Source organism: Salminus brasiliensis, chromosome 25, assembly GCF_030463535.1.
Source record: "Salminus brasiliensis chromosome 25, fSalBra1.hap2, whole genome shotgun sequence".
Classification (NCBI taxonomy): domain Eukaryota; kingdom Metazoa; phylum Chordata; class Actinopteri; order Characiformes; family Bryconidae; genus Salminus; species Salminus brasiliensis.
In genome coordinates this window covers 25,630,204-25,653,083 of record NC_132902.1, presented here as the reverse complement: position 1 = coordinate 25,653,083, position 22,880 = coordinate 25,630,204, and the positions used below count along the sequence as shown (strand labels likewise).

General features: G+C 42.0%; 1 protein-coding gene across 1 annotated transcript in view; it reads left to right on the top strand.

Annotated features, from left to right (window-relative positions):
• vps35 (VPS35 retromer complex component) overlaps positions 1-21,262 on the top strand; it is a 49,039-nt gene extending 27,777 nt beyond the window's left edge. Inside the window, exons 11-17 of the mRNA XM_072671424.1 lie at positions 14-221; positions 1,977-2,132; positions 5,658-5,780; positions 7,693-7,872; positions 9,114-9,353; positions 16,511-16,654; positions 20,024-21,262. Of these exons, the coding sequence (XP_072527525.1) occupies positions 14-221; positions 1,977-2,132; positions 5,658-5,780; positions 7,693-7,872; positions 9,114-9,353; positions 16,511-16,654; positions 20,024-20,203 (1,231 nt within the window). The 3' untranslated portion in view covers positions 20,204-21,262. The remainder of the gene's footprint in view (positions 1-13; positions 222-1,976; positions 2,133-5,657; positions 5,781-7,692; positions 7,873-9,113; positions 9,354-16,510; positions 16,655-20,023) is intronic.
• The last annotated feature ends 1,618 nt before the right edge of the window (positions 21,263-22,880 follow it).

The window sequence follows — 22,880 nt, the reverse complement described above, 5'->3', positions numbered from 1 at the left end:
TCTCTTTGTGCAGCATTGCGACCAGCAGCGCCGTCTCCAAGGAGCTGACCAGGCTATTGAAAATTCCTGTGGACACCTACAATAACATCCTGACTGTGCTGCAGCTCAAACACTTCCCGCCGCTTTTCGAGTATTTCGATTATGAGTCACGCAAAAGTATGAGCTGCTACGTCCTCAGCAACACCCTGGACTACAACACCACCATCTTGGCCCAGGAGCAGGTAGGAATCAATTATGAGTCTGTTTGTCGTTGAAGAACATATGGCAGATTTGAGTATGGTTTTTCCGTTTTGGTGTGAATTTTGGCCAGAATTTGTGTCATCTGACCACAAAGCTATCAGGCAGATGTGACGTCTCCTCAGTCTCGGCTTCTTTTTAGCCGTTCTCGGATAAAGGCCAGTTGTATGCAGAGATTTTGATGTGGTTGACTAGTGCACCGTCAGCCACTGAACTCTGTAGCTCCTTCAGAGTGATTGTTGACCTCTCTGCGGCTTCCCTCACAGCCTCATGTTGCTTTCATGAGTCAGCTTTTGAGGGACAGCCTTGTCTAGGCAGTTCCTGCAGCTTCCATTTCCTCACAGTTGATCCAGCAGTGCTTATGGGGAGCTCCAACCACTCTACTATAATAGCCTTTTCCGACCTTGTGCACCTCCTGTCTTTACGATTTCTTCGAAGTTTCATTCTCTTTGGTCTTAATTTTCACAGCTTTGCTTTAGATTCACAGTCTGACCAGCAGTGCGTGAGACAAAGGAGGCTTTTATCCACAAAAGCGGAGGTTTTTATATAATTGACAGGTGGCTGTTGATTTGTAATCCAGTTGTGTAGACTCCATTGTTATCTTTCATCTGTGTGAACCTGGAGCTTCAAGAGCACGGAGTTAGAAGGCTTATACAAACCGATTTTTCCAGTTAGTATTTTTTTTTTTTTACTAAATATTCTCACACAAAGTCAAATGATGATGTTTCAGGGTGTCAGGCACTGCATTTAAAACCCTGTATCTCACTGAGAGAGGTTTACTGTAGAAGCTCCAGATCTCATCAGAACAGATAAAGCAGGTGAACATGAATCCAGTTAAAAGGAGAAACAAGAGCTTCTCATTCTGAAGAAAGAAAGTAGTGAGATCTTGTCGGTGAGCTAGTCTGAAGAACATTGCTAGGTTCCTCCATGGTTCTCCTGGACGCCCCCCAGTCCAGCCAGCACAGCATGGAGGATGTGTTCAACTCCATCAGCAGCAGCAGCAGCAGCAGCTCACCTGATTTACCATCATTAAGCCCTGATTTACCACCAAACCAGGTGTTGATCTGAGGAGAACTCTAAATAATACTAGACTCCATGAGAGAGGAGAACTTTGGAGATGTTCTAATGATGAACTCCGTGATGGAGAACCACCTCCACCACTTTCTGTAGTAGTGTTATTTGTTTGTTGCAATTTTATATATATATATCAAGGACGTGTTGTTGGAGGACTTCTTTTACCAGCTGACAGAGATATGACCCTTGTTGAAAACATATTTACAGACAGAAAAACACCATTTTTACAATTTCAGCAGGATCAGATTTGTGTGATCAGATGCAGCACAGATGCTCTTTGAGTCTGGGTTCAGTTTCTCTATTGTGTTGAGTGTCAACAGCTCCTCTTTCACTGCACCACACTTCACTGCAGCTGGACTGTGGTGTGTGTGTGTGTGTGTATGTGTGTGAATAGCTATAGCTCTAGTGAATCATGCAGTGATTTTCCATGCATTGTGAGTGCATATTGGGTTCACATCAGGGCACGTTTTGAGCTGCTAAGTATGTCTGATAAGACTCAGGTTACTGCAGCTTAATTAACTGCGTACTATCTTCGTCACGTCTGGACGTTTCTAAGCTGTTTCTTCTGTGAGGGATGCAGGTCATCCCTTAGATTCTGTAGACATGCTAATGCCCCTCCTGAGTTACCGTGTTAGTTGCTTGACCTGCTCTCCGTCTCTTTGCAGGTGGATGCTATCCTGAACCTGGTGTCCACGCTAATCCAGGACCAGCCGGACCAGCCTGCAGAGGATCCAGACCCGGAGGACTTTGCGGAGGAGCAGAGCCTGGTGGGCCGCTTCATCCACCTGCTGCACTCGGAGGACCCAGACCAGCAGTATCTGGTGGGTATCTCTTACTTTATCAGTCAGTGGTCAGTGAGAGTGTCTACCAGTGGTCAGTGAGAGTGTCTACCTGTAATTAACTCTATATTACATTAGAATAAACCCAAATAAACATAAAGTCAGTGGTCAGTGAGAGTGTCTACCTGTAATTAACTTTATATAACATTAGAATAAACTCAAACAAAGCCAGTGCTCAGTGAGAGTGTCTACCTGTAATTTACTCTATATAACATTAAAATAAACCCAAATAAACATAAAGTCAGGGGTCAGTGAGAATGTCTACCTGTAATTAACTCTATATAACATTAGAATAAACCAAAATAAACATAGTCAGTGGTCAGTGAGTGTGTCTACCTGTAATTAACTCTATATAACATTAGAATAAACCAAAATAAACGTAGTCAGTGGTCAGTGAGAGTGTCTACCTGTAATTAACTCTATATAATATTAGAATAAACCCAACTAAACATAAAGTCAGTGGTCAGTGAGAGTGTCTACCTGTAATTAACTCTATATAACATGAGAATAAACCCAACTAAACATAAAGTCAGTGGTCAGTGAGAGTGTCTACCTGTAATTAACTCTATATAACATTAGAATAAACCCAAATAAACAAAGTCAGTGGTCAGTGAGAGTGTCTACCAGTGGTCAGTGAGTGTGTCTACCTGTAATTAACTCTATATAACATTAGAATAAACCCTAATAAGCATAAAGCCGGTGGTCAGAGTGTGCTGTTGGTCAGTAAAGATATTGAGATGATGGTATTAAGAACACAGTTAGAAGCACACTGGTCTGATCAAGTCTGCTGATCTTTTCTGAGAACTTCAGACACTGTATGGATTCCTTCCTCCAGGAAAGCACAGGAAATGGTTTAGCTGACATAAAAGCGTGTGTTTTTTTCTGTGGATCTTTTTTACTCTCCAGATAATTAATTTTCTCAAATATCTGAACACACAGTGCCGTATTGATCGTTAGCTGTAATTGTAGTCTAGGAGCCGTATGGTAATATTGATATTGCAGGAGGCTGTAAGCGATGCAGACAGTATTATGTCCTATGAGCGTTCTGACCAGCCTCAGATGTTCCAGTTTCTGTGGGTGTTCTTATTAATCAAGCCGTTTTTGTAATCCAGTATATTTTGTGTGTTTTGAACATATTTCAAGGCAGGCTGCAGCTGCGGTTAAATGTTTTGGTACAGTATAATAGATTTATTTTATAGATTCTTTTACCACACATCTAAAATAGCAATATATGGGTACTTTTATTAATTTTGTTATCATGATACACAGTATGCTATTCTAATCATATCGAGGGTATTGTCAGTGCTTAAAGAACATTGACCAACTGCACGTTTCATTACTAGCAGTGTAATTAGTGATGATTAATTAGATAAAAAAGCAGCAGATTTTGGATTAAAATCACTGTACTTAGTATGTGAGAGTATTTGGATAGCAGTTTTTAAGAATCTGCTGCTACTAATGAATTCTGTCTGCAGTTATGTGTATGTTGATGGATATTGCGTATATGCTATATTGCGTATGTTTCTGAGTGCTTACAGTGGATACAGTTTTTAACCGCAGTTGACAGTCAGTCTGGCTTCACGCTCTTTCTTATGCTACTGTGTTTTTTTGGCATGATTAGACTGTTGCTGATTTGTCTGAATGCTCACAGAACATTAACATACATCTAGGCTGTTTGGTGCCTTTCCAGCACATGCTGGAGAAAGCTCTGCGGTTCGTTGGAGTCTTTATGAGTAATGCTGTTTGTGTCTTGAAGTTGTTGACTGCAGTTAATGCAGCGATTACTCGTGGAGGTGGTGTTTATGTAAATGCAGTTGATTGCACGCTGCTTATAGATGGATTTACAATTCTGCTCTTGGCCAAGCTTTAATGTTGTACAATATCCAGAAGCTTGATGATACTGCAGACACTTTAAATCATTTCTGCTTATTAAGGTTAAATATTCTTATCTGATTTTTATAGATTTAATCATTTTTTCTTCCTCTTCCATTTATTTTTCATGTTTTTTTGGCCCGCATCCCACAGTTTATGCGATATTGGTGCCGTTCCCACTCTAGGTTGTTGTTGTTCAGTCTGATTGTGCTATTGGGGCTCGTATACAGCTCTTAGATTGGGCAGATTTCTTTGGCAATATTCTTCCTATTGGAATGAATGGAATTTTCTGTCACATCCTAAGCAATACACTAAGCAATACCATAGCAACCACCAATCAACACCATAGCACCCATCTAGCAATCACTTGGCAACACCGTAGGAAACCCATAGCAATCACCTCATTGCAACCCAACTGCCTTGCAACACCAAAACAATCACCAAGTAACAACATAGCAACCACCCAGTAACGTAATTACAACCGCCTAGCAACACCAAAACAATCACTCAGCAGCACTATAGCGACACCATAGCAACAATATAGCACCTAGCATCTAGCAGTCACTTGGCAACACCATAGGAAAACCATAGCAATCACCTTGCAACACCAAAACAAACACCATAGCAACCACCCAGCAACATTATTGCAACCGTCTAGCAACATTAAAGCAACCACTCAGCAGCACTTTAGCGACACCGTAGCAACCACCAAGCAACACTATAGCACCCATCCAAAAATCACCTGGGAACACCATAGGAAAACCATAGCAATCACCATGCAACACCAAAACAATCACCAAGCAACACTATAGCAGCCAACCAGCAGCACTATAGCACCCATCTAGCAATCACTTGGCAACACCATAGTATCCACCTAGCAACACCATAGGAAAACAATAGTAATCACCTTGCAACACCAAAACAAATACTATAGCAACCACCCAGCAATGTCATTTCAACCGCCTGGCAACATTATAGCAACCATTTAGCAGCACCATAGCAACCACCTAGAAAACATAGTTACATGCTGGTGGCCGCTTAGCATCAGCCTAGCCACGGTCTGGAAGTGTCCAGCACTTGGTCTATTTTAACTTAAAACAGAAGGACAAAGTTGGATCTCCAATGAAAATTAATACGGAATATTAATAATTTCTGTCTTTTTTTTTAAATTATTATTTTTTTTTTTCACCGTATCAGGCTGAACAGTTGCTCGTATAAATTCTCTGAACACCTTTCATACCGATTTAGCTTCCAGTGTTTGCATGTTTCTGAATGTAATAAAGGAATGAGCGTACACAAAAGGGAGCGTCCTGAGATCTGAGCGCACTGAACAGGCTCCGACTGCTCCGACTGCTCACTGCAACTGAAATGAGATTTACTCCAGCTTGGCAGTCATGTCGTTTGTAGTAGCGCAGGTATGTTGACATCTCTCTAAATGAAGCATTTGTAAAAATGATTCCGGATACGCAGGAACTGCAGTTTTGACAACACAAACCCAGAAGTGGCCTAATTAGTCTCTAATGAGTGTTGAGTCTCTTCGATCTGCAGATGAGTTCAGAGGCAATCAAGCTGTGTCAGAGCTATGAATTATTCAAACCTGTCCTATATTTTCTTCTTGATTTGTGCCTCCCACAGATTTTAAACACAGCCAGGAAGCATTTCGGAGCTGGGGGTAATCAGAGGATCCGCTACACGCTGCCCCCACTAGTGTTCGCCGCCTATCAGCTGGCCTTCCGCTACAAGGACAACTCTTCCTCAGTATGTGTCCAAATGACCTGTTTAACATCTTCACTCCCCTTTATCTCTATCTTTTATTGGAAATGTTCCAAATAATGCTCTCTCTCTCTCTCTCTCTATATATATATATATATATATATATATATATATATATATATCTTTATATATATGTCTCTGTATCTATATATCTTTATATATATATATATATATATATATATATATATATATATATATATATATATATATATGTGTGTATATATCTTTATATACCTATCTGCCTCTATCTATATATTGGAGTTACTACGACTGCTACTACTGTGCAGAAAAAGCTTGGACAGTTTCCAAGCATTGCAGTGAGAATTTATTTTATTGCACTCAGCTGCAAGATCATTAGTAAGGGGACGGATGTTGGATGCTCACCACCCCACCTCATCTCCAACTTTGTTGGATCAAGCTCCATCCATCATTCCAGAGAACACTCCACACCACTCCACTGCTCCACAGCTCAATGCTGGGGGCCTTTATACCCCTCTAGCCCACGTCTGGTATTAGGCAGCATGGTGCCAACAGGTTCATGTTTATCTGCTGCATAGAGTCCTATTCTATTGGCAGTACTTCTTCTCTACAGCATTTGCACGTCTGTGTCAGCAATGCGTGCACTTTAAAGTAGGTTCATTAGAAGGGGTGTCCACAAACATTTGGACAGGAAACAGGTTTGATTCAAAGAAATAAATTCAGTTCTTTTGAGAGAAGCTCTAGAACATTAATATTGAATGAATGTCCAAAATGTCTCATATTTGATCAAATCTTGAGGTAGATAACTTGAAATAGCATCAATTAAATATGTAATTTATTCTGTAAAAAATATTGAAAGACCATCTAAAGAAAATCCTTAAATTTTCTGGTTTATAGGTTTATATGCATGATAAGTAGAGCTGGGCGATATGGAAAAACTTTATATCACAATATTTAAAGACTTTTTTATATACGATATTTGTTGCAATATTTCGTCACATAGACAAAACGCACCAACAGTGTAACATAAAAAAACTGCTATCTAAATACTCCCGTACTGAGAACCGTGATTTTAACTCAAAATATGCTGCACTCCATTCAATTAAATCAGACTACTAACTAAATCAGATTACTGACAATATCCCGATACACTCTTAAAGCATATTGTGTACCACTATAACCCAATTTATCACAATACAGTAAAGTATTGTCATATTGCCCAGCTCTAATGGTAAGAGTTGTCTTTATTGTATTTATTAAATTATTACTGCATGCATTAACTGATGCAGTGTACGTTTATAAGAAGTCAGCTTAAGCCTCATTACCTGGCCGGTGTATCTGTCTGAGCCAGGATCCCAACTGTTAATTTGATAAACGTGGAATACAAATATTGACCTTGTCATAATTGGAAAGCGCTGTTTACTGTAGAACAATGAAGTTATCTGTTATTGCAGGTGTGCTTCATGTCCCACTGTGATGTTCCTCTCATTTGCATAGTTTAGTATATTGGTTTTCTATTTTCTGCTGAAACACAGGCTTCCAGTGGAAAATGGGAAACCTTAAGACACAAAACCTGAACTCTACATTCAGAAAACACCTTCAGGGAGGAGAATCCAGTTAAAAACATGGTTTTGAGTGCAGGGATGCTTTAAAAATAACTAACTAACTAAATAAATAAATAAATAAACCACTTTTATTTTAATCTTTCCCTCCTGTTTGTCTGGAGTTTTAAAAGAAACCTCCAAAAATATCAAGTGTGACTCTTGCATGATGCTGGTCTGAGCCCCGAGCCCTACTTTTAACTCGTAATGCCTCAAAGCCCACTCGCGTGAGTCATCACTTGGCCAGTGGATTTGGAGAGAAAGGAGAGGGGAATTGGCTGTCTGCTGAATTTTCTTTGCTCTTCTCACTCCTGCAGGATGACAAATGGGAGAAGAAGTGCCAGAAGATCTTCTCCTTTGCCCACCAGACCATCAGCGCGCTGATAAAGGCAGAGCTGGCCGAGCTGCCCCTGAGACTCTTCCTCCAGGGGGCGCTGGCTGCCGGCGAGATCGGCTTTGAGAACCATGAAACCGTGGCCTACGAGTTCATGTCTCAGGTATTGTTCGGGCCCCCTCTGCTCTCAGCCTTCAGCTTGGCTGTGGCCTGGTTGGAGATGTGATGTAAGAGTGAGTCATGGCTAGGATGAGCAAAGATGGTAGGAGGACACTTCTGCACTGTCAGGCTTCGCGAGCTGTAGATCAACAGAGCAGGAGTTCGAATTAATGAAATCATTCTTGGAGGATGTTTTTTTCCCCGTTAGTCATCCTTAAGGCCAAACACGGTCAATCGAGTTGAGTACATTATCAAAAAAACTGGAGAAATGAACGCTCTGGATAGTTTAGCAACTCTATACTCTATATCATCATACTCACCTCATGATCAAACCACATTCCTTATACTCACCTTCAGGTTATCAAAAGTTCCTTTTACTCACTTTATATTCATCAAAATGTCCTTATACTTACCAAAACTAATCACACTCATTTTATGTTCAACAAAGGTTCCAATAAATCATCAATATTTCCTCTTATTAAATACCCAACAGCCTTCTGCCAGAATCTATTTTACAGCTACCAAAAGCATCTGGTCAAGGTACAGCATACTAAGAGACATTAACTTAATATTAGATATGCTGACTATATTTTTGGCCCTATATGAATATTTAAAGTTGTAAAACCTTGTACACTAATTCTACTAGAAATAAGTAACAGCTCAAAAAACGTTAAAAAGCCCATTATTGGCATAAAATTCATGTCCATGTTGAGTGTCTGTAAACTTCTGACCACCACTATGTATATATAGTATATACACTGATGAGCCAAACATTATGATAATCTGTCTAATAGGCTGATGATTCTCCAATGTGTTGTCAAAACAGTTCCGACTTGCTGAGGCACTGAACCTGAGTGGCCCTGCTGTCTAAGCGTTGCCAGTATCATCAGCTGATTGCCAGATGTACCCCTGGTGGTTGAGCTACCTGTGGCCCTGGAGTTCTATAGAGCCCTATAGGACTCCTGAGCCATGGCTAGCTCGATCACCAGGGCTTGATATGGCAATCAGCTGGTAAAACTGGCAACGCTTAGACAGCAGGGCCACTCAGGATCAGTCCTCAGAATCAACTCCGAATCAATCCCCTGATGATCCTTCTCTCTGGGTGGGTGGGATGGATCTTAGCTGATGTATCAGAATAGGAATACCAGGAAGCAAGTGCTGACCTTCACCCTCCCAGCACTGGTGCCATGGTGGGAATTGGACATCGTCACTGTTCATCACGTCTGTGTTTCTCTCTGCCCTCAGGCCTTCTCTCTCTATGAAGACGAGATCAGTGACTCTAAAGCCCAGCTGGCTGCTATTACCCTCATCATCGGCACGTTCGAGCGCATGCGCTGTTTCAGCGAGGAGAACCACGAGCCCCTCCGCACCCAGTGTGCTCTGGCCGCCTCCAAGCTGCTGAAGAAGCCCGACCAGTGCCGTGCCGTTAGCATCTGCGCTCATCTCTTCTGGTCCGGCCGCAACACGGACAAGAACGGAGAGGAGGTGCGTACCGGTCATGTTTGTGTGCTTTGGGGCCTCCTCTGCCTCGCTCGAGCTGTGAGGTGATGGATTCACATGATTAGATGTGTACAAAAGTATTGGGACACCTGCTTATGGGTTTTTTTTCCAAAAACATTTGAAATACCATACTTTGTGATACCATAATACCCTGATATTTACAGAGGTATTACTCCTGTACCTGGTAGCTCAGTATTTGGGTCACTGGGTTTATTGATCACAAGGTTGTGTGTTCGATACCCCTGTCCTTTAAGATGCCTCTATTGGGCCCCTTAACCAAGGCTGTACTCTGACCCCGCCTTTCTAAGCTGGCACATAGTACAAGATTATAGGTTTGTTGTACTGGACAGGTGCCGCAATGCATGGTCTCAGCTGGCTTATTGCTTTATAAAAGGGTCGCAACTTGATACATTCATTAAAGTTAAGAAATAATTGCAATTATTGGTAATATTAATAATAATCACAAAGAATGTCGAACAGTTGTTATGGCAAGTAATGTAGGTTGATTGGAGCAGGCTGTTGTTGCCAAGCAACCATGGACCACTGAAGGAGGGTAAGACCTTCTGTATATTGCAGTCATGAACTCACTTCATTACTGTTTTTTATCACATAATAACAGAATTTCATAACATAGCAGCGTTCAATTGAGAGACCTCATAAGTGACCCTATAAATAGGGTCCCTTATCCAAATGGCCCGTGAAGCGATAAGGCTTAAGTTCTCCCAGCACCTCTGATCAATTTCCTGTTTTTTTTGTTAGTACCAAGCTAACAGTGGGGATTACTTGAGTCAGGAATAACCAAAACACAGATATATGCCACTGAATGTTAACCTGAGCTAGGTATCAGGCTAGTTCTGGTGGTTAAAGGCCACTGGTGGGCACTGGATTATTGATCACAGGGTTGTGGGATTGATACCTAGGTTTGCTAAGCTGCCACTGTTGCGCCCTGTTGTTGTGCTCAAGACCCTTAGCCGCTCTGCTCCGGGGGACGCTGTAGTGTGGCTGACCCTGTGCTCAAATCCTGGTTTGCTAAGCTGTAGGAGTGTATAATAAATAATACGTATAATAAATTTATTCATTAATTGATTCATGGATTGATTATTCGATCTATCAGTACTTGTGCAGTGATTTTAGTTAACATTACTCATTATTATAAAAGCCATTTTTTCATACTTTCAGTCAGACTTCACTGTCTATTATAAAATATTTAATATAGTAAACATATTTCTGCCGTGAGGATGCAGCGTACTCTCCGCTGCACATACTCGACATGAAATGAAAAAATTATTTGTCAGATTGTTTATTTACCAGATGCTGACATGAATTATTTACTAGTCTGTTTATTTATTTATTTATATTTAATTAGTTTACTCCCTAATGAATTGAATTACGCTGTATTCTGACCTTTAGCAGTACTATGCTGCAAAAGCCCAATTAGCAAATAACAGCATTGTACTGTGCCGTGCAGCCCTAATTAAACGGCATGTTTGGTGTGAATGGCCGTTTCCTGCATATCTAGTAACAGTGCTTCCAAATGTGTGGATGTGTATATGCATATAATATGCATGTGCATTATGTACATGTGAAAAGTGCACAGCTGAATACAGTAGAGTCTCGCTCTGCTGGAAGAGGGTCCAGGTAAACAGCTCTGAAAAGCAGAAGGGGTCTCTGTTTAGTTTCTAATGCAGTTGAAAGGGAGCCCAAAATCTCTGGCATTTCCGTAGTGAGAGCGGACTGAATCCAGACTGAATCCAGACTGAATCCAGACTGAATCCAGACTGAATCCTTTCAAGGACAAGGTTTGGATTTTCTGTGATCTAGAGATGTCCCGATCCAGGCGTGTCATAATGGATCAGGTATTGGCTATTTTAATCCGGATCCAGTTCTTTATTTTTACCGTTGTGTTCAGAGCACCTCTGGCATCCTAAAAGTGCTAATAACGCACATTATTCCCAGCCTGGCGAGGTGAGGAGCGTTCTCTCTACTAAACTATGCACCAATCAGCCATAACATTAGTACCAGGTGAATTGAATATCGCCGACCATCTTCATCTACAGTAGCTCCTGGATATATATTGGGCAGCACTTGAGACAAGAACCAAGCTGTGATGTTCTAGATAAACGACCGGGTCAGAACATCTCCAAAACACCAGGCGCAAGTCTTGTGGGGTGTTCCCGGTATGCAGTGGTCAGTACCTACCAAAAGTGCTCAAAGGAAGGAGAACCAGTGAACGGCTCATTGATCCTCATGGAGGTCCCGCCTGCTAATGCTGTTAATGCTGGGTCAGATTCCACAGGACACCCTTCTGCTGTTGTGGTGGCACAGGGGGAGACGTACTCGTTATTAGGCAGGTGGTACTAATGTAATGGCTGATCGGTTACTAAGAACACAGTGCTTTTACTTCAGTATTGATTAGCAGCTCGTTAATCATACCGGAGGCAAAATGACTGGATCAGGACGTCTCTAATGTTCCCAGGCAGAAGATCAGATCCCAGGTTGGCAGGTTGGAACACTCTTTGAGGCCCGGTTCAGGTGCGGTGTGGCTCAAAAGCAGTCGTGTCTCATTTTGATGGTTATTTTTATCCCACAGTCATTTAAAAATGGGTCACATGACCTTCAGAGTCGAACACATCAGCACACGGTCTTTGTTGTCTCAGTGTGTGTTCAGCTCCGAACAGAACGGCACTACCCTTGAGTTCATTGTGTTGATCGATTCAGGCATCTGCGCCACTTTCATCCTGCTGCTCTTCATCCTGCTGGGAATCTCACCTGCGCAGACTTGGCAACTGACCACACACACACACACACACACACACACAGCGGAGAAATGGCGCGAGAGAAGCGAGACTGATATCACAAATCTCAATCTTCCTGAAGGAGAAATGAAATTCAGCAGCGTGGAATTACTTCAGATATCCCAAAACCATCGCAGAGTTGTGGGCCTGAAGCGGCAGCCAGAGGAGAAAACCCATCAATCAGGTGTACCCTGTGTGTGTGTGTGTGTGTGTGTGTGTGTGTGTGTGTGTGTGTGTGTGTGTGTGTGTTGTTTACAACCCCCAAAACAAAGAGTTTTACGTTGACCGTAAAATGCGCTACTGAATCCGAGCCGCGGGCTACATCAGCAGTCAGTAACACACACTGACCCCAAGCTGACCACATAAAGAAACACACACACACACACAGACACACACACTTTGACTCTGAGAGCTGGTATAAGTGTGTGTGTGTGAGAGAGTCCTGCTACAGGCAGGACCAATGTTTTCAAAAATTATTATTATTATTATTGCAGCTGCAGTGCACAATGAAATGTTGGCTTCAGACCATATTATATCAAATTAAAAAATATTAAACATAATAACTGTCATTATTGAAACATTTTACAGTTTTAGTGTTCATTATAATATATAATAATAATTAAAAAATAATAATAATAATTGTGAAATATCATGAAATTGTTATTTTCTGAGACAGTTATCATATCATAAAAAATTAACATTGCAAACCATAATGATAACTGATATATGCGATTGTTTCAATAATGACCGTTATTACGTTTAATATTTTTTAATGTTATATAATAAGGTCTGAAGCCATTTCATTTCATTGTGCACTGCAGACCAACCTTAACCGCTTCAACAGTACAACCTTGCTTTACTCATGCATTAGTAATAATAACAATAATAATAATGATAATACTTTGTGAACCTGATGTTCTTATTCTTTTAAAGGTGATTGTAACTGATGATAATTGTGAAAAATTATAAAAGTGATTTTTGAGACATACCATAAAAAATGCCATTCAAACCATAGTTATAACTTACTGATCTGCTATTCACACCTTCATTACATTGAATATTTTTATATTTTGAAAATTAAATAATTTAATATTAAATTATGAATATTTAATAATTTTGAATGTATTTGTTGAATAGTTTCATATTTTATTTTTTTTAAGATATTTTAGGGCCTGACCAATAGGATTTGTTCTGGAGAGAGCACCAATTTTTTAGAATTTCAGAATTTAGATGGTGCACTACAGACCTTATTCTAAACCATCCCCACAGCTACAGGTATCTAAACATATGCCACATCCCATAATTCATATTATTTTTTTTTATAGAGTCTTTTATGATGAGCACCAATAAGGGGAACATCACTCACATAGTGTGCTGTGTAGGGAGTAGATGGACCATCAGGACATTCACTACAGGGGGTTTAGTGTAATAGTGTGTGGTTTGGGACACAGTCGCCATGCTCTCTGTGTCAAACGCCTCACTCCCGCTCAGGTGGAGGATAATCTCTCCATATCTGTGGTGGAAATAATGTGCTGATTGGCGCAAATGGCGAGTCCTGGAATACACAGTGAGGATTGGTTGAATTTGTGGGAATTATGGGTAATTATATAACTATAATTTCACGGCCTAGCGTTTGGGTTAGGGTTCTAATAAGAGTAAGGAGCCCTGAGCCTGAGTGTGAGCCTTCAGTGCATTGGATTTGAAATAAAATAATGACCACGAGGCCAAAGTGCCACATGACCACCCAGAGTGCATTACCCCAACCCCCCCCCCTCCCCCCCCCCTCCCTCCCTGTTGATGCTCCCAGCATGTCTGTCAATGCAGAGGGCTTACGGGCTGTAATTCCTATAGGCTTCACCCAGTATAGATGAAAATACACTCAATTTAATGCTGCCATTCTGCACTTAAACCTCGCTGTAATTACTTCCACAGCTAATACAATGTGCCGGAGAGCAGAGCCCAAACACCCCAGATTGCCACTCTCCAGTTACTTCCACGCTCTGTATCTGAATCTGCAGACGGCGAAAGGGGTACTTATACAAAAAGCCTGCGCTTCTTTAAATTGAGGGTCAGACTAATTGTTACCATTTTATTTTAAATAATGCTTTCAGAAAGAGAACGAGAACGAGAAAGGGGGAGGGGGCGGGGAGGGTAGCTGGGGGTCTTCAGTCTGAGCAGATGTGTTTTCGTTCAGTCCAGACAGCAGACAGGTCAGATGTAGATGGAAGGAAAAGACCAATATAATAAGGTAAAATGCTTCCTGCACACCTACTATTGAATGGTCATGCTTATCGGAGGTATTTGGGGGGTTTTGTGGCTATGTGGTGACATTTATAAGTTTAAGATGTTTGGTTAGTCTGGCATTTATTGCCATATGAGCACAAAAATCCATATCTTGCTGTCTAGATGTCTGCTTGAGTGCTCCATCGCAGGACTGAGTGCATCGATATGAGGGGCCGTCTCATTTTACACATCAGCTCGACTACCGGGAAGATTAGGCTGCGTGGAGGGTGCTGAGCGTATTCCTCAGATAAGACTAGTAAGAATCCAGTGTTGTAACAGTGAAGGAAAAGAGAAGACACATTATTTAGTATTATTTAACAAGCCTTTAAAACCTGGAGCTCTCTGTAGTCTACGGTTTTAAAGAGACACTCATTAACCTGCTGAAAAAACAACCTGACCAGTTTAAGCTGGTTGACCAGCTTGGCTCTTGACCAGAGTAGGGGGTGTTTTTGTTTGAGGTTGATGGTTTGGCTGATCTACCAGCCTGACCAAGTTAGTCTACAAGCTTGTCGTCTAGCATGACTAAACTGGTTAACTAGTATGACCCAACCAGTATGACCTGACCAGTATGACCAGCACCTAGTTGAGCAGCATTATCTGTATGTTCAGGCCGGTTGACCAGCTTAGCTCTTGACCGAAGTAGGGTGTGTTTTTGAGGTTGATGGATTGGCTAGTTACCAGCCTGACCAAATTAGTCTAGAAAGCTTGTCGTCTAGCATGACTAAACTGGTTAACCAGTATGATCGAACCAGTATGACCAGCATCTAGTTGAGCAGCATTACCTGTATGACCAAGCCGGTTGACCAGCTTAGCTCTTGACCAGAGTAGGGGGTGTTTTTGTTTTTGATTGATGATTGATATTACCAAGCTAGATGAGTACCAAGCCAGTATGGACAAGTTGGTTGACCAACATGACTAAGCTGGTTGACCAGTATACCAGTATGAGCAAGCTGGTCAACCAGCATGACAAGGGTGGTTGACCAGTGTGACTTGAGGAGTACCAAGCTAGAGGAGTACCAAGCAAGGTTGGTTGACCAGTGTGATCAAGCTGGTTGACCGGAATATCAGTACGACCAGGGTGGTTGACCAGTATCATTGGTATTACCAAGCTGGATGAGTACCAAGCCAGTATGGACAAGGTGGTTCACCAGCACGTTAACCAGCATAACCAGTATGACCAGTATAATCTAGGTGGTCAATCAGTATGACCATGGGGGTTGACTATTATGACCAGCATGACCAAGACGGATGACCAGTAAACCGGTACGACCAAGCTGACTTGTCCTGGCCACACTGGTAGTCCATCAAACTCCAATGAAAGCATACGCTAAGCTCATCAACCAGTTTACCCAGCTTGCTTACCAGTATAGTGTATGTTTACACCTGGTTGACCAGCTTTCCAACCACCTTGACCATAAAGGACCAGCTTAGACCTTTTGAAAACATCTAGCAGCAGCAGATGTCTGAGGATGGCTGACCCCATTGGCTGGCCCTGTTTTGGATTCGAGGAGACCCTGTCTTCTGAACTTCTCTTGTCTCAGGCCTGAGGGGGAAAAGCATAAGCACTTATGGGGAAGACGTAACTTCATTCATCTCCCGGATTGAATCACAGCATGTTTGCCGAACCCACGCCACAGTTCTTCTGTAGCGCACAGACGTGTGAATGAATTCGCCGAATTTTAATGACATCCAGAGCCTCTTGTGGAGCATGTTTGTCGCCAGCGTCTTTTATTAAAGTAGATCTTCGTAATACAACACTAATAAAGAAACCTTGGGTAGTCCGTTCAGTCTTGTTGCACGACAGCATTTTCTGAGAGAAGCTGGTGTTGCCCCTAACAACAGGTTTAGGGGCTGGAACCAGTTGTGTATCTAGGAGCAGTTGTTTAGTCCTGATGAACTGATTAACTCCTCACAAATTTCAATGTGCTTCATATTGTGTGTTTTTTTTTATTAATTAATTTTTTATAATTTATTAAACTGAGCTGAACTGAAGGTCTTGAACGTGATGGTCCTTAGAGAGTCTGTTCCCGTTGGAAACTGGCTTTGTGTGTTTTGTGTCGTCAGATCCGTGATGGGAAGCGTGTGATGGAATGCTTGAAGAAGGCCCTGAAGATCGCCAACCAGTGCATGGACCCGTCCCTGCAAGTGCAGCTTTTCATCGAGATCCTCAACCGATACGTCTGCTTCTACGAGCGAGAGAACGATGCGGTATGGCCCTTTTGGCTCTTTTATTTTGGTTCTTTTATTGTTCCACATTTATCCTGAGGATCAGGTCAACTTTCTGGTCCTGTGTGCATTCCTCAAAGCTCTCTGAGTAGGTGTCTGGCAAAGTGAGGGTTCCCCACTAGGATGGCTTCTTACCTCTTCACCTATAGAACAGACCTGACTTAGGGGTCATATCATGGGAAAAATACATTTTCCTTATTTTATTTTATTTTGTTTAATTTAATTGATTTATTTTTAAACACAAGTCTGCAGTATAGTGTGGAAACATGATATTTCAGAACCTACTATTCGCTTCCATGTCCATATAGTCCAGTGCAGCCAATCAGAACACAGATTGACATTAACCTACTCTATAAAGACTAAATCTAAGAGTCGACCCTGCGTTTGTTGCAGTAACTGTCTCTACTGTCCAGACAAGAAGGCTTTCTACTAGATTTTGGAGGAGCATTGCTGTGGAGATTTGATTGCATTCAGCAACAAGAGCATTAGTGAGGTCAGGATGTTGGATGCTGATCACCACCCCACCTCATCATACCCAACTCATCCCTTCCAAAAGTACTGGATGGAGCTCCACCATCCATCATTCCAGAAAACACACTTCCACTTCCACTGCTCCACAGCTCCTCAATGCTGGGGGTCTTTATACCCCCTCTAGCCCACACCTGGTGCCTGTAGGTTCATGTTTATCTGCTCCAGAGATTTAGTCCTGGTGTATTGGCTGTGTCAGCAATGGGTTTATTAGGAAGGGGTGTCTACAAACATTTGGACATCTAGTATATATCAGTCTTGGCCCTGTAAATGATCTGGAATCCTGGTTTCTGGGTTTTTTTCGGATTAGGGAGACTGGAGATGTGGTTGATAAACAAGGGTCATGACCCCTGTCATGCACCAGGGTCTAATTTCATCACTCATTTGCTGCCTCTCTCTCTCTCTCTCTCTCTCTCTCTATATATATATATATATATATCTATCTCTCTTTCTCTCTCTCTCTCTATCTCTCTTTCTTCCTGTCTCTCATATACCTCCTATTCACACTCTCTTGCACCCCAGGTGTGCCTTTCTGCAGCCTGGTGCTCATTATAGCCATGTTGCTGTGTCCTTCAGGGTTGAGAACCAGGAGTATGGAATAGAGAACCAGAGAAGCAAACTCATTTAAGTGCTCTTTCATCCCAGCACCTTCATTTCCTATTGGGTCATCAGAGTTGAGTGTGTGTGTGTGTGTGTGTGTGTGTGTGTGTGTGTGTGTGTGTGTGTGTGAGGTTTATATATTTAATTCAATAAAATGCACTCTACTTTTCAGTGTTTTACACAAGATGGACTTAAATTGGAGCTACACTTATACGTCTAAAAGCATCCTAATTAAAGGATTCAGCTACTCCATCCATTGCTGCAACAGGTGGTGAAATCTGTAAAAAGCCAGGGTAGAGAAGCATCAGCGGTGGAATGGGATGCTCTGATAAGGCAGCATGCAAACCCAAGATGATGATGATAATGTCGAACAGCAGACGTCAGCTAGAAGATTATAAGCTCTCCATCTCTGGACTGTGACGCAGTGGAATCTGCTTGAAGCGATGAAGCCCCTTTGAACAGCCTTGATTTTATCAACTGAACCATTTAAAGGCTGTATCTGAAAGAGAGAGCTATGGATGCCCATCTCAAACGGCTCCCAGTGACTCACAGTATAGTGCACTGCATATAGCCATGTGAAAAAATTAGGACACCCAGTCAAAACTGGGTTTTTCAATATCTTTAATGATCTGGATTAATAATAATTAATTGAGAGATGGAGGTAATATAACTAAACACTCATGTTGGTCAGCACTTCCACTTGAAATTAGTAAATGATTTAGTGGACAGTGGAACAGTGAGATCTGTTTAAATCCCTTTTCAGACTCCTCTGCATCTACAACCTTCTTTCTGAAGGTCTCAGAGAGCTCTTTGGGTCTGGCCATGGTGATCTTCACCACTAACTTCAGCTTCAACAACCAAGAGCAGACTAGGGTTTCTGCTGGGTATACTGGTTTTAGGTATACTGTGATAGGAAAAGTAATGGTTATCAAACTGTACATTTGCTTAATACCAGTATTGGTGGGAGGCGGGGGGGAATCCCAAAGGAATCCCACTCATTTCTTAGTATTTGTAAAAAACAATCAATCAATTGATTAAAGGAGAAAATAATCAGCAGGTGGATCAATAATGAACATAATCCATAATGAATGTAATCAATAACTGGAAACTGAACTTTTGAGTATTTTCAAATAGGAGGCCTTTTTAATATACTGTCAATAATACATAAAGTAAATATTACCATAAAAAAGCAAAGGGTCAGTGTATAAATCATGATGACGATGATAATAATAATAATAATAATAATAATAATAATAAATAATAATAGAAGACAAAAAAGAACCACAATAAATGGAAGAATTGTGAAATACCAGATACTGTGATGCCATAAAAAAAAATTTTTTGATGATTTTTTTCATCATACCATAAAATTTCCATCCTGTTGCAACCCAAGAGGTTTAAATAAGACTCCTCTCTAACCATGTTCTGATCATCTGCAACCTGCTTCTAATTCTACACATTTGAAGGAGTAAAATGTGGGGGGTCAAACCTTTCCCTCAAAGGGAAATTGCATTTTTCCATTTTATTAATTTTATTAATAATGATTAAAGATGTGGTTGGTGTGGCACAACATATAACACCACTACCTGCCAGTAAGCTGTTGGATACTGGGGTTCGATTCCCAGTCTGGGTGACTATGCTGCGCTACACCAATAAGAGTCCTTGGGCAAGACTCCTAACCCTGCATTGGATAATGCTAGTCACCTTGTAAGTCGCTCTGGAGAAGAGCATCAGCTAAATACCATAAATGTAAATGTTAGACATTTCTTCAGTTGTGTGGATTCAGTTAGATTCCCTCCATCTCTCAGAATTCAGATCAAACGTCCAGATGTTTAAATATGTTCAATAAGGTTTCATAATTTTTTTCATATGACTATAGCATGGATGGAATTTACTCCCAGTCGCAATTTATATCCTTATGTTACACATTTAATGCACTATTTGCCTCTAAAAGCCATTGATTATTGATCCCCAAGCTCTAGTGCCGGGTTCCTCATTTCTAGTCCAGCACAAATTTGAGATTTTGAGATTTTCCTTCTCAGACACACCCACCAAACCTGACCGAACCTCAGCAGACGGTATCAGTTAGGTGTGCTTGAGCTGGAAAACCACCAAACCGTGCTGGACACCAGCCCTGTGAATCTGAAGCTGATGGTAGTCATTCTGAAGTGACGGCTGCTCTGCCGGTGCTGATGTACTGTATTGTTGCATGCTGTTCCTCAGGTGACCGTTCAGGTCCTGAACCAGCTGATCCAGAAGATCCGCGAGGACCTGCCCAACCTGGAGGCCAGCGAGGAGACGGAGCAGATCAACAAGCACTTCCACAACACACTGGAGCACCTGCGTCTGCAGAGAGAGTCGCCCGAGTCGGAGGGGCCTGCATACGAGGGCCTTGTGCTGTAGGGTCTGCAGTCGCACTCGCACCAGCACACGTACATACACACATCTACATTTGTTTGTGTATACACACACACACATATATAGAGAGATATAGTATGTATATACACCCACACATGCACACCAGGGGTTTTCCAACGTGGCGGAATGAAAGCCACCCCCGCCTGCCATCTCTGCCTGTTCATCTCTCTGCCCATCATCTGTCCTTTCTTTTCCTCTCTCGCTCTCTCTCGCTCTCGCTCTCGCTCTCTCTCGCTCAGAGCGTGTGAGGCGTACCGGTGTACAGTATTGTATGGTATGGTACATGGTGTAGACTTTGCCCTGCACTTCTTTCCGTTCCATCCTTTCATCCATTCATAGTCCTCCTCCTCCTCCTCCTCCTCCTCCATCCAGGGAAGATCCAGGGCCCAGGTAGGAGAGGCAGGTGCCGGTAAACCCAGAGAAGACGCAGAAGAACGCAGTGCTTTATTTGCTTCATTTGAGCCGTGCATCACTGTGTGGAGACCTCATTGTTATCACAGGCAGTGCGATCGTTCGCTTAAGAGACTTGCATTTGTGCAACTGTTTGTATTTTTCATTCCTCCCCTTTCCCAGTCCCCTCTCTCTCTCTCTCTCTCTCTCTCTCTCTCTTTTTCTCTTTTTATTATGTTTGATTTTTTTGTCCCTGATTATTTCCGTGGCGGTATGCTGGAGCGAAGCGGCACATGCCATGTGGCATAATTGGTAAAACAGTAAAACGGTGCGCATGTGTGTGTGTGTGTGTGTGTGTGTGTTTAAATTCTGAACACTGGCTTTTACATGCAAATCAAAGAGTCCGACGTGAGCATGTGTGGATGAAGAGTGTCTGTGGCTACCAGTCCTTCAAATTAAGTCCTCATCTCTTGCAGTACCACCTCTGTGCATCTTGTTATTCTTGTTACTTTTGTTTTTTTGTTTTTTTTAAGTCACGATTCCCCCTCTACCCCATATATTGTATGTATAATCTAATTGTAAATCAGCTAAAACAGAATAAATATCATTGATTTCATGACATTTGCACAAATAAACAAAATGATATTAACCCCACGTGCCTGTGCAGCCAAGATGGTCTTCTTCACATCGTGATCGCTTCCATTACGAAGACACTTAAAGACTGGAATTGCTTAACATTTGACCTCCATCTAATTGCAGACTGCTGGATGGTGGCCTGAGGGACCCTGCGTTAAGTGTCTGTTTAAAAAAAATGTCAACAAGGATCTGGGTATCTGTGAGTCTACGCTAGCAGACACCTGTTCTGATTGGGTGGTCAGTGTATGTGTGTGTGTGTGTGTGTGTGTGTGTGTGTGTGTGTGTGTGTGTGTGTGTGTGTTCTCTTAACGTAATGCTTTCTGAGGAGTCTCAGGTTAATGATTTCTCCGTGTCCGTTCTCTTATTTATGTCCAGTAGCACTTTCAGCTGCATATGATGGTGTTGCCCTATGGGTTAATGGTTAAGCTTAAACAAATGCCCCCTCCTTAATGACTGAGTAATACCCAGCCCACATTACTGGATGCATAAAATCCAAACCAGTGTTGAAAATGTGAGGAAACACACAAATATCACACACACACGCACACACACACAAATCCCGGCGATCGCTTAGTCATCAAATTCCCCACCTTCTGAGATGTGTGTTCTGTGGTTCTGTGACCATGAGAGCTAGGCCCAAAGTCTAAACTTGGTCAAAATTCATTGCTGCTCGCCCTGCTGTGGTGTTGTAGTACTGAACAAGAGTGCAGGGCAATAGTTCTTGACACACTTTGCCATCAGTGACCAGAGTCCAAGAGAGCACAACTGGGCGAATGGAGACAGTGACTGGCTTTAGATGTACCGGAGGAGGAGACATGTATGTAGTGCTTACCCTTCTAGTGTCGGGGGCCCTGCTAGTGCTAGGGGGAGCTATGGATATAATATGTATTTTTATTTTTTATTATTTTTTTAAGTTTGTTTATTTTATAGATAAGGTTAAACCAGATCCTTCAAATCTTGATCTGAAGTTTGTGGCGGACATTTTTGACTTTGTATGTTGAAGTATAAAAACAGCAGGTTTTTGTGAATTTTGAGAATGTGCAAAACAAACCTGAATGAAAAAAAAAACAAAACGGCCAAAAACGCATTAAGATTTTAACATTAGGATGAGAATATCGCTGAAGCCGAAATACGAATAAGACTGGTGGAAAAGGTTTTATGGACAATGACATATCAAGGCATCATACCAAGTCACATGATTCTCTTAGCAGTTGGCACCAGAGTGACCGTAGAACAACTGACCCTACAGATGGTCTGACCAGAAGTGTAGCAAAGGTTCCAAAGGTTGCTTTCGACGATCTCAAATGCTGAATCTGAAGCTGGTCTGAACAATGGCTCTGCACTGCTCTCCTGGAACTGTCTGCTGCACCACAGGATAGCGAATGGCTGGAAAGAATATTCTGCTAACAGCAAAGGCTGAGTCAAACCTCAGTGAAACCTGTGCGACGTACCTGTGCGACGTACCTGTGTGATGTTTTACAGACAAAACTGGTTCCACCCATCTGAGCCCAGTCAGAACACGATTGGTTGGTTCTTCTGTCTGATCCTAATTATGTTCATGGCCTTCATCTCTGCTTGTGAAGTCCTACACAATGGAAGCTGGAGCTGTACCTACCTGCGTCCGTACTCCACTGCT